General features: G+C 36.9%; 1 protein-coding gene across 1 annotated transcript in view; it reads left to right on the top strand.

The window, feature by feature from the left end:
* grm7 (glutamate metabotropic receptor 7) overlaps nucleotides 1-13,482 on the top strand; it is a 136,947-nt gene that overhangs the window by 76,522 nt on the left and 46,943 nt on the right. The window contains exons 3-6 of the mRNA XM_087780777.1: nucleotides 138-273; nucleotides 2,072-2,226; nucleotides 6,761-6,898; nucleotides 10,770-10,970. Of these exons, the coding sequence (XP_087636903.1) occupies nucleotides 138-273; nucleotides 2,072-2,226; nucleotides 6,761-6,898; nucleotides 10,770-10,970 (630 nt within the window). The remainder of the gene's footprint in view (nucleotides 1-137; nucleotides 274-2,071; nucleotides 2,227-6,760; nucleotides 6,899-10,769; nucleotides 10,971-13,482) is intronic.

Here is a 13,482-nt window from a genome sequence, read left to right as displayed (position 1 = left end):
ATGTCACTGCGAAAAATGTAAATGTAGAAGCTGTATAAAAAGCAGGATCCAATCTATGTTCCACTGAAGCCTTCATGTGTGTGACAGGAATCTTCCCAGCGGCCTTATCATTTTCTACACTCTGTTCCCCCATAAAGGTGGAATCTGCATCGCGCAGTCTTTGAAAATCCCTCACAACCCGAAGCCGGAGGATTACGACAAAGCCATTCAACAGCTCCTGGAAACCCAGCACTCCAGGGCAGTCATCATCTTCGCCAGCGAGGAAGACATCCGGTGAGCCTCCCATCACATCCTGGTGTCGCCCGTGTCATCCCGGCACGGGTGGCGACGTGCCATGTTCTAGGTGTTGAATCTGTGAGAATGGCGGCTCCCGGAGAACAGCTGGAGGCGGAGACGGTGCACGCGGGGAAGCTGCTACTCAAACACGCCTCTGACAACACAAACAGGAGCGTGCCTCCGAGCAGGAGCGGGAATAGAGATCACATCCAAGCAACACGGATATTGTTCCGTTTACAGTGCCCCCTGGGAAATGTTTATGTAAAGAAAAACAACATCAAATATTTACTACCTGCAGAATCAGGGTGAGGAATTCAGAAATATGTAGAAGGATAAAGAGCATGTCGTCGTCTGCGAAATGAAGACATTTTCTCAACAAGCACTTAAGCAGTGAAAATATTTGTGTCGCTCAGGGAGGTGAACAAATATATATATTTCATACGAGGGCAAATGACTCTTTTCTGCCGTCATAAATATAAGATTCTGCATTTAAAACATTGAGTGAAAGAGCTCATATTTATATAAAAGCTTTGGTGAGTTCAATCACTTTTTCTTCAATTAAAAAAACATCATAAATGGATTATTCTACTCAACAACGGCTCCTTTGCTTTGACGAATCGGCCCCAATAAACTTGACACAATACTGTATAATCCCCAGTAATTAAGTCACTTTAGCCAAAATTAAACTAGTTAATCATTATTATGTGGTTATTTTTCTGAAAGTTATTCACGGCTTTTAAAATGTAGGTTTTTAAACCTTTTTTTAAAGCAAAAATGTGACATTTATACAGTAAAAACCTTTTGGTTCTTAAATTAGTTTGTTTTTTCATTAAATTTGTACCTTTTTTATTGCAATTTATCTTCCTATTGAACATTATTTTATACTAACATTGTAGCCTTAACATATTTGGTGCGCTCGATACCACAACAACTCATATATTTCTTTTTTTTCTGTTTTATTACAAAGTTTAAATAATGAATGGATTTGTTTCTGTGATCTTAATATAAAATGATACAAATAATGCAATCAATTATTCGAATTTAATCATAGTTAGAACAAGGTATTTTTTATTTTACATAGCAGGACTGGCACACTATTTTGACACCAAAAATAACATATCTTGAAAAAATAAATGCTCATAAAATATCTAGTTTTATTTTGGGGGAATTAATAAAAATGAAGAAACAATAGATTGGATATTTAAAAACAACGCTACTAAAGTAAGGGTGAACATATAACTTATTTGTTTTGTTATGTTGGAAATAGCAGGAGTAAGGTGTAATTTAATTTAGATTTATAAAAGAATATTTTTAAAAAATCATCCGTGTGTCACACAATTGAACTGAACCTTTCAATGTACTTTTTGTAATATAATGAGAAATATAGACATTTGAAGATCAGCTTTAAACTGTACATGAACATTTAAAAACGTTTAAATTAACAAAGACTTTATATTTTTGGACACTACATTTATGGGGATTTCCAACCATTCTGACATTGATTCAAGAAAACTTTGATGATAAAGATCATTTGACATGTTTTGATTTAAAGACATAAACGTACGGTTGTAAAGTGCAAAAAACATATATTCATACTTCTTGTTTCACTTTTCCATCTTGTGCTAAAACAAGTTTCTATCTGTCACACGTCTTTGACTCGAACGCTTGAGCCCACATGAAAAATTGCACTTGACACGGTGGTAATATTTCCACCCGCTCTTTTATGTGTGATTTAATAGATATTGAAACACACTCCGGCCGCACTCTCTGAACTCTGGCGGTAATATCCTTGCAGGGGTGTGCTCAACGCCACTAAGAGGGCCAATCAGGTCGGCCATTTCTTGTGGATTGGATCCGACAGCTGGGGGGCCAAGAGCAGCCCGATCCACGAACTGGAGGATGTAGCAGTCGGAGCAGTCACCATTCTGCCCAAACGTTCCTCCATTAAAGGTACGCACACTGGTGCACACATCACATCAAATCACATGCTGCACTGCATGAGGCTTTATTGTTTTTCACCGCGGTGTGTTGGCATTTATCGTTTTTGCCTCCGACCGTTTTCATAATTACAGATCAGGGTCGATCATAAAAAAAAAAAAAAAAAGATCTCTTTTTGAAACCTGGTGGAACAGAATTACCGCACATGTGAAGTATTGTCTCTGCTTTATAGATACTTGTAGCGATCCAAATCCTATTTCAGGGAGGCGATCTGAAACCTTTTACTTTTTAAACTGGGGTTAAAAACCACCTGAAGATGTTGTCATTTTCATGTCCAGCGATAAACCTTTTCTTTCTGAATTCAAAGCCACATTAACCGTTACCTTAAAGACGTAACAACGTCTACTCTTTCAGGTTTGAATGTTCAATATTTGTGAGCATAGTTTGCAATGAAAACAGCTTTTTTTTACCCCCCCCTACCTGCCGTTGAATGTTTTACGTTCAGCATCTTGAATTATAGATGTGACAAGGTTGAGACTAGAGCAATGCTTTCACATCCATTAATAAAGGTCTGAACCCAGTCCAATACCCAGAACAACATGCAGAGATGTCACTGCCGAGGTACAAGATCTTTTCAACGAAGTCTGAGTCGGTCAAGATGATTTGTTCAGACTGCCTCTAGTTAAAAATCACTGACAGTATGAGATATATACGTTTATATATTTTTATACTAAGAATACTCGTATATAAAATAGCTTTTTTGAAAGCAAACTACTGTCCATCATGGATGATGACAGTCATCCTCTGAACGCTGTCATCAGTGAGCAGAGAAGAAGACGGAGCACGAATGCTCCTCCCATGATGTAACACTAATAGACTCAGGGACTCATTCATTCCTCGGGCTATTAGACTGTTTGGGGGCAGAAGCAGAGTGAATGGGTGACGTTATTCTAGTCTATGTTACTCTTTGTATCATTTTTCCTTTGTTTCCTTCTCTTTTTGTTGTTATATATATTATTATTTGACCTATGTTCTTTTATTTTGATCTATGTTCTTTATACTTTTACTTTGTTTTTGCACTTTATTCTTTTTATTGTTTTTAAGAGAGCTGCTTTAAACTGGAACCCAATTTCACTGAGGAGATCTCAAGAGGAGAATTTTTGTTTTAAAATAATGTTCCTGTTCTATTGTTCTTTTGCATGTAGAAAAACTAAAAATATTTTAATATGATTTGGTTTCAAAGAAATATAAGCTGTGTTTAGTAAAAAAATATTAAAATGACAAAATTGATTTGTATTGCCAATGTTTATGCACAATTCAAATGTCTCCTAAATTAATAAAGGATATATTTTTAATTGTATAATTTTAATTAGAATGCTGTTTTATTACATACAAATTGTGATTAATCAAATGCTCTCATTGAATGCCCAAGATTTTGATCTAAGTTTTACTTTTTCTGGAAGTCCTGGCGTCATTTTATTTATATAGATTATATCTGTTCCTTATATTATTTTTTATCTTTTGTTAATGTTTTTTAAATAGAATCTTCTTTTCTGATGTTTTATTGTTTCTTTTGCATGGAGAAAAACAAATATTTGTTATGTTTTTATTTTATTTTTTTATTTTGTGAAAAACAAATGTTTTCACCCTATTGTGACAATGGCCAGAGTTTAAAAGACGACACAAATGACCATCATAAGAGTTGGATTCTCCTTCTGACAGTTTTCTTAAAGGTTTCTAGATGTATTATGCAAAGTCAACAACTCACGGGGGAAGGTGCTTCCAAAAAAAACCTGCTACATTACATGTTGGAAGTGAAGTGGTAAAGTGGTGAAACACTTTCAAAATGAAATTTAAAAAAATATGATGCGACAGGACAGAGGTCAAAGCTGAGATGATGTCTTGTTGCAAAATTAAAAAATGTTTTCGGCTTTAAAAGACCAGGGAGTGTCTCTGCCACGACTGAATCACAGCATCAGAGTTTCTTCAATATAGTTAATGCTGTATTTAAACTGGTTGGATTACACTTTAACAAGAGTAGTATAGTGTAATACTATAACTAGTGATGTTCATAGGTATGTTCAATCGGGACATAAGGTGGCAACCCCTGAGGCGGAAAAGAAGAACTTGATCATGATTTGTTCATGACTGGACTTGAAAGTCTAAATATTCATGTTCACGAGTTACTCGAAGTGATGGCTTACTAAGTTGGTCCACTAAGATCTCTTAAATAAATGATTGATGACTGAAGTGCAGATGAAATGATTTGGGCTGTCAAAATTGATATTTGAAGAAAGAAAATCACTCCTTAAACCCTAAATGACCTTCGTAAATTTCACGAGGGGATCTTGATTTCTCCATCACATCAAAAATTGATGTTTATCCGCACGCTGACAATGTATAGCTATAGCATGAGTGAAATAACGCATAATAATAATAATAACACATTTGGGAGCCCAAGCCTATAAAAACCATGATGCATTTGTTAATTAAGGTTAAATATATTTTGATGATGGATTCATCTGCATTAATGTGTATATTTTGACAATATATTTATATTTCTCCAACCAATAAAACAGACCATTTGGTGGAAATTAAAAGAACAAATCTGTGATGGTCAAAAAACAGAATATCCATGAAGATAATAAATAATGAGTTTGATGATGATTTTCTTAAATAATGTATTTATTTTCAAAGGCCCCTAGATGGAAAAATCTTCTTGACTCATTCAATGTAAACACCAACATTCTAACACAGTTTGATGCACCCAAATAAGGCAAAGGTGATTGAGATAATGCTTTAAGGATTCCATGATGTTGGATGTGTAAAACTTTACCTTGGTCTAAAGAAGACATTTTATTTCGGGAGTAAGATGCTGCGCCTGATAAAGAAGATAATATCTAATGTCTTTTACGCATTAAGGGAAGTTCGTTCCATTGTGGCACTGGTGACATAAACAGTCGGAGACAGAAAACCAGATTATTTTGGGCTGTCATTTCTGTTTCTTTTCCTCGGATGAACATTTAGTTTTGAATGCAAACATTCAACATGTTTTAAAAAATAATGGGACATTTGCACAACTGTCACTCCAAACTTGTCAATGCTCTCAATTTAGCTCCAAATGGACAACGGCATAGGATCGGCCGGTGACCTGGTACAGTGAGAACAACCTGTAGTTCAACGCTCATATAACAGTGCAGTTCCAGGCCAACCCTCTCATCATCAACGGCTCCACAGTTGACATTGTGGGTGCTGGGTACCATCTTCACTGGAGATCTGAAGTGGGAGATGAACATCGGTCGCATAATGAAGAAAGGCCCAGAAAGCGGATTTAATTCCTACGTCACAACGTTGTTTTTCAGCAGAAGTCCAAACAATCGCCACCAATACTTGTCATAAGGGCTCCTGAGGCAAACATGTATTCATGACTTCTAAAGGCGCCGGTCGATTATTATTCCTTCATATGTCCGTTTGTCTGAAGTGCAACCTGCTGAGGGGAACCTTTAAAGGCATCAAACCTGTCGACATCGACCTGTTGACATTCTTACAAGATGAATGAACAATGTCAAGTGACTCTCTTCCCCCCCTCCCATCAAGTAGCAGTGGGCTCTTATCTTAAGCACCAATCTTTAGATACTTTTTGAAGACCATAGAAGGAGTCTTATTATAAAGTGCTACCAATTACGCCGCCTTAAACGATGGACTTTCACCATGGAAATCAAATATTAGATCGAGTCCAGCACCGCCCTCCTAATAACCATTCATCATTCCAATTTAGCAAATTTAGTTTTTTTTTTTTTTACGAAGCCTTCCCTAATGAGGCTAGGTCTTTCCAGGACAAATGGGCTCTCTGGGGAAGACAAGAATATTATTAATCAAGCATGCATCATTGATGGTCTTTTTGAAGAGAAGCTCAGCTGAGTCATTCAGCTCTGATTAGCAATTATCGCCGCTTTCCACGACTCAGCTGATGCAGCTGATAACGGCGAGCGGATAAGAATAAACTTCGTGAAATTGGAACAACGCTCCAGTCGCGAAAACGCCAGACGCATAAGCTAATAAGTTTAACTTGGGCGCCAAAAAGTTCCCTAAACAAAAGTGGGGGAATTTTAAGCAACACTGGCTTCCCTCTCGCTCCATCTCTCTCGCTGCCCTCTTATCTCTCCGCCAGCTAATGCCTCACACAGGGATCCACGCACCGGTGAAAACAGCCTTATGTTAATACCACATGCTTTAATTCATCTCTGCTGGATTCTGAAGTGAAGAAACCTGTTCAGGACTGTGCAGCCCGAGGCAACAGGCTGAGGCGCCCGCGTACAATTCCTTTTATTTATCATGCCGTTTTTCTAATTAATGCAACCTACCATCCCTGTGATTAAATCTCACCAAAGTGTGGTCAAATATGATGAAGTGTGTGTTGCTGCTGTGTTGCTAACACCTAGCAGCCGGCGCCGGGTTGGAGTCTCCCGTTTCCTGTAGGTTTGGATCCGTGTGATAATTGGTCCGGAAGCTTGAGCCATTCTCCTCGTTTCCTCTTTTCTTGCAGGGTTTGATGAATACTTTACGGGCCTCACCCTGGAGACCAACCGCAGAAACGTGTGGTTCGCCGAGTTCTGGGAGGAAAACTTTGACTGCAGGCTGTTGAGTTCCTCCAAGAGGGAGGAAGGCAGCCGCAAATGCACAGGTACTTCTGACATTTACTAATTAAGAGCTTGTCTGGATGCTCGAACGCTAATAGGATTTTTTTTTTTTTTACTATGTTTTCAATTTAATGTAAGCTTGACCTTTTTGTTCTCATTAGAAGCCACAGATGCACTATTGGGGATATAGTCGACCCTTCTTGTCGCAGTCAGAGTCAGCACCAGGTGTTTCTGCCCAGTGGGTGCAGGACACGGTTTATTATTAGAATAATAATGAACCATGTGTCTCCTACAGTCATCCTACAGCGACGCTGTTCATGTTCTGTAGCTCCCATTTCCCTTCAACAGAGTCACCTTGACAGCGAGACATTGTTTCCTGTCACTTCTTTGTGTTGGAAATGACTATGAATTTGACACAAAGCTCAATATTGCCTCCATTTTGACTTGTATTACAGACGTTGATGACAGGGTTTCTCCTGGCTGAAACGTTGATACTTACCTAGCTAAAAGTAGCCTGCCAACGCTTTAACAGACATAACGCCGCATGTATTATCATCGTGGGTGACGCCTGTACTGCCGTGTTCTAATCTCACATGTTTATGCATTGATGTTGGCAGTGACAGAAATTAGTGTTTGAAAACGGATCTTATCTTTCACAACCACCAGCATTTCCTCATCCATCAAGGAAGCTCGTTTGTGGGAACAGCTTCTTGTAAATGTTAGATTAGAATATTTAATTGACAAAGATACAGATAATAATCATCAGTGTGTTTTATAATTATTAGTTCTGTCAATACAAAATATATAACTGGTGTGACCTTTAAAAAACTGGTGCTTCTTTCACCACGAAAACTAAAATCTAAGAAAGTATTTTAATCTAGTTTGACATTAGAATTCACATTTCGCAGACAGGTCTTGGATGTTGAAGTCTTCCTCTTTAAGATGCAGTAATTCACTCATCATGACCATATTTTGAGGTCATTGCATAAAGTTCTCTTCTGTATAAAATCCAGGCGAACAAGAGGTTACGAGAGAGGAGTCCATTACGACGTAATATTGGATTCACTCCTCCAGCCAGCTGTAATCACACCCGATTGTCTATACAACAAGATTCTTAGAGGTAGATTTCCTGGATTGATGAAGTACAGTGACATACCTCAAGGCTTGACCAATCACAGCAGAGTGGGCGTAGTTATGGGAAATAAGATTTAATCTCCAGAAAAACTAAGTGTTTTCAGTGGGCGGGGCTTAAGTACATTTTCTAATGCAAATATATCAATGAAAAGAGAGTTTTGTACAAACAGACACATACTGATGATACAATAGAGATCCAACTTAAATCAACACATTAGTTGACCTATAATATATATTTGTTAAACTCTTAACGTGATTTTCAGCTTTTCTTTCTATTTCAAAGGTGAGTGCAGCTCATAATTAGGCCAAATGATTCATTCTCTACTCAGACCCGATATGGAGACCGACGTTTTAAAAGACTCAACATTTGTTCTCAATTTGATACAAGAATACAAAACATGTTTTTTAATTAAACTATTTTCTCTGAAGTAACATGAATATAAACTGTAAATGCAAGTTAACTTCATAATGACTACCACACTGTTATCTAAGCTAGCAAGTATACCAGTCAGTTGTCAAATGTTCTTCACGTCACTATTTTACGTTGCAGGTTGGAGAGGTTAATATTATCCCTCCTAAAAAGTGCAAACAGAGGGGACCTTTTGTTGTCGGGACTTGGGGGCAGGACATGACATTTATAAGGGTCTCAGTGATGTAAGATGTCAGTGTAAAACTGTGGGATGGCCATTAATCAATTTTTGACTCAAAAAAAAGCTACTCTAATTCTGTTTTGTTTTTTGTTTTTTTTTAAATAAAGAGATTATTTTAGATTCACAAGCTACAAAAAGCGATAGAGCGTCACTGACTCAATCTGAAAGCTGTCGGTGAGCACGATGTGACATGAGATATTTACACTGATCTTTGTTTTCTTTTCATTTAACATGCGAGTGCTTCTAACTCGCATGGTGGTAGAAAGGCTACATAGAAATAAGAACCAACCTACTAGAACATTCAGTTGTACAGTGTTTGAGCATTTGGGTCAGTTCTTTACGCTGCCGTCTCCACTGTCTCACCATCGATTATTTTAATGCAAAACGAACGTGCATCTTCAAAAGCCAGATCACTTGCATGCATCATATGCATTTATCAGTGTTTCCCATGATGAGGGTGTTCATGATGCACAAATTGATGAAGGTTAGCATCCAGCTATTGGTGCATTACTTCCACAATCGTCTTCCTCTCATCTCTCTTCCGCATATTGTTTTCTCTTGCGGTTTCAGCAACAGCGCCTTCTGGAGGCCATTAACTTTTAAAAATCCATTAATTTTTATTCTAGTGACTGAAGGGTTCAATGTGTGTAAAAACAGTAGTGGCCGGAAATTAATGTAATTTAGGAATTTTTTAGATGGCGAGTGTAGCTCTCAACAACAGAAGGCATCCAAACAATAAATTCAACCAGAGGTGGAATAAATCACTTGTCTGACTAAATAGTGTTTTCCTTCAGGGTTATTTTAAGAATGAACTTCCCATCATGTTGCTGTCTTACTCTGCTTTTGTTGTTATTTTTCTTTTTGTCCTTCAAGTTGCACAAGTAATTTTATAATTTAAGAAGTGCATGTCCTTGACTGCTTTTAAGTTGCGTCTCTTTTCCTCGCATGAAAAGGAAAAAATTGTGAGAGCACGTCATGTCTCGTCCATGAATGGGAGAATTAATTTGAAAAATTATTACAATTTTGCGGATGTTTACGGTTAAGTTTGAGTGTTGCATTATGGGAGGTGCAAAATATTGTTGCATTTTCAGTTTCTGACCGAAAAAGCTGGAATATTTACCATCACACTGCACCAACAAAACGGAGTTACTGCTTCACAATATACTCTCATTTACTCTGTACAAGTTGTAACAAGGTTAATAAAATGCGAGTTGAAGCCTCTACAGCAGCTTTAGGATGGACGCCTGTGCCCCCGTTATATAATTCTCCTTTCATATTTCAGACTCCTATGGCGGCTGAATACCAAAAAACATATTTTTATTCACTCGGTGTCTGTTTGAAACTCAGGCCACAAAAAAAAAAAGTTTACGTGGGTGTTTAAATGTATGTTAAATCCTGCGCAATGGGCCTGAATGTCGGCTCAGATTGCTTTGACCTCGCTCAGTTCATGGAAGTCTTCTACAACTTGCAATCTCATAACATCTGGCTCTGATGCATCAAGCTCCGCCGAGGAAAATCAGTATTTTTGCTACAATTATTTAGTCTTGATGAAGCCTTTTTTTTTAGTGAGAGAACATTAGAATCTTTCAGCGGGGAGTGTAATAATGATGATTATAATGATACATGTTATAATCCAGTGATTGCCTCTTTTTCAGCAAGTTGAATTTTCACTTGAAAGATTTATTATTTCAACAAAAGTCCAACAGAGGTGACGCATGCATTATATATGCACGCGGCGTATTAACAGCGTGAGGCCAGACCTTTACAGCGGCAAAGGCCAAGAACACGACGCACCGGTTGAAGAGGATGTTACTCAAGTTCAAAAGGATTCTTTATCACCTTTCAGATGGAACAAACGAGTTCCTTTCTTTGTAGCTCATTACTTTTTAACACTGCCCTGTATTTCAATCTTCAGGGTCTGTCACTAACACTTTGTTTCATTGCTCCATTTCCTTTTTTTTTTTGGGAAAGCCTTTGCCAACATGGCACTTTTTCACAGCCGGTAATGGCTAAAGTAAAACGCGGAGAATGGTGAAAGTAAGACTTCAAATTAATCTGGAGACTTCAGGCTGCTGAAAAAGAACATGATTTGAAATGGCTTCTTTTTGGTTTCCCTTTCTTCGTCCCGCAGGCCAAGAGCGCATTGGGACCCACTCCAAGTTCGAGCAGGAAGGGAAAGTGCAGTTTGTGATTGACGCCGTGTACGCCATGGCCCACGCTCTACACAACATGCAGAGGGACTTGTGCCCCGACCATCCTGGCATCTGTCCTCGGATGGAATCGACCGAGGGGAAAGTTCTTCTCAAGTACATCCGCAACACCAGCTTTAACGGTGAGCCACGACGTCTCTTTTGGTCCTCGTCACGTTCCGCACATCTGCTAGCAGTCTTGCTAACTAGCTGGTGAGCCAAGTGTGACCTGATTATCGAGTCCCTGAACGCATCTGCATTGAAAGGCAGCTCTGTGTCATACATAATGTTGAGTGAATATTCAATCGACTTTGAATGCAGCTGTGTAATCTTAATTATTTAGCGATGAACTCGTAAATCTGTGAATCAATGTACTGACCATTTTCTTCATGAGTTGCTCCTGATTAATTCTGAACCAGACACTGACAAACTCGAAGACTCATTAATTTCTAATTTATCTGTCTTAGAGATGGATTCGGGATTTCTGCTCATCCCCCATGCTGAACGTTGGTTTCCAATTATGTCTCGAAATGCTGCTGGATCTGTCCGGTGTGGCCATATGTATAGACTACTTTCCACTTATACGCTTGAGTTGCTTAAGAATGAAAGAATCTGTGTCATTACGTTTAATAAATGCATCGTTAAAAAGTAAAATCTGCAGGGTGATCAAGTCGTGTGTGCAGAAGGATTAAGAATTGAAACAGACGTCTCAATTTAAACTACTTGTAATATAAGACTTTTTTTAATTATTGGAAAATTATATATATATAGATATATCTATATCTATATCTATAGATATAGATATAGATATAGATATGTTCTACCAAAACACTTGGTGCTATATTAAAACGAACTTAGATTTTTGCCTATAACTTTGAAATATATTAACAAGAAAATAATCCCAACATTTTGTCAACACGAGGGTGAGTAGATAATGAGTGAATTTAGGGTAAACTAACCCTTTTAAAGGCCTAATCCGTGGAATTTTAAAATATTGTTTCCTAGTGTCCGAATAGGTTTTTGTCGTACATTTTTTTCCGTGGTAACTTCAATGTTTAAATAATACCTAGATATTTGTACTGCATGAGTCATGACTGTTGACAATAGAAAGATTGTTACAAAAAAATGCTGTTGAGAATTGTCGCTTTGATCAAGTTAAACAATTGTACTATAATTTGGATTAGGATATTGTGTTACTCTGTGATATCTTATTTTTTTATTATTATTTAATTATTTAAAATATTATATTCATTATTTATGAATTAAGTACACTAATACAATAATATAATAATACAATAATACTAATTATATAATTATAAAATATATATTTATAATTTGCCCTCCTGTTTAATATGGGCACAAATCCAGATATTTATTATAAAATAATAATTATAATTCAATTCAGTCAGTAAAGAGCCCTAAAACCCACATTCACGTTTATTATTGTTATTATTATTATTATTATTTTTATTATTATTATTATTATTGTCAGCCATTTGTAAAGAATGGAACAAAAGGTGCTCACGACCAAGATCAGAATCAAACATTTTAGTTCACTGTTGTAAACCCTTGTTGCAGGATATTGTGTGGCATAACAGAATAAAATAATGAAATAATATGAATGAAATAAAAAAGAGATTTATAATATACAATACATTTAAGTAAAATATATTTCAATATAATTCAAATTATTTCATTATTTTATTTTGTAATGCCACCACAAATGTTCCTCTTGAATTACAGATTAGAAGCAATAATATTATTAATACTGATTGTGTGTCGGACAAAATGTGTATTGTAAATGACAGAAATCCAGTCCACTGATTCATTTTATGTGGCCCATTGACTATGTGAAAGAGTGGACAGAAAGTGTGTGCTTAAAGTACAACGCACGTCTCTTTATTAAGTGGAGTGATAATTTTTATATATATGTAAATATTTAAGATTTAAAGTTTCTTTATGAGCAGTTCAAGCCCCAGCTTTGATGTTGCACTTGAAATAGCAGTGGACACAGTGCTGTGTTGATAGTCTTGCAAATTCAATTTCATTTGATTGAAGCGAAATAACAAGATTACATTTTTGTGTACTTTGCAGCCTTGTGTTCATTCTATTCATGTTTGATAAAAGGCTTCACATCAGCGAGGAAGTATCCACGACGAAGCAGAAAAGTGTAAAAGAGAAGCCCGGGCGAGAATTAAGTTTCTAGCTGGCTAAAGGTCATCTCTTTAATATGGACTCGAGCACATGTGAATCCAGCCGTGAATTCTTCAAACCAATCATTCAAGTTCAGCCCGTTATACCATTAAAAGAATATTGATGTGGGTTGGTTTGATAAACACTTGAATCAGCTGAATCAGCAATAATTACTTAAGCTGCAAATCTCTATAGCAAACTGTAAGGTACATATGTGATGACCTTTCTTTCATCCCTCTTTTTTTAATCAGAGTTTAATCCATACAAATGTCATTTATATTTGTTGGGAACTGATGGAATCCCACGATTAAGCTTATTATTTTTGAAACGGCCTTCCAGTTCTTTATCAGTACTGATAAGCAAAAAATAAAATATATTTCCTATTAAAATATCCTTTGATTTGATTTTGATTTCTTCTGAGAGCGTTGCTTGTGTTGTCTCCTCCGTGCAATCCATCATCAG

Source organism: Callionymus lyra, chromosome 19 (genome assembly GCF_982586985.1).
Source record: "Callionymus lyra chromosome 19, fCalLyr1.hap1.1, whole genome shotgun sequence".
Lineage (NCBI taxonomy): Eukaryota > Metazoa > Chordata > Actinopteri > Syngnathiformes > Callionymidae > Callionymus > Callionymus lyra.
Note: the sequence above shows the minus strand (reverse complement) of the source record. Positions and strands in the feature narration are given on the sequence as shown.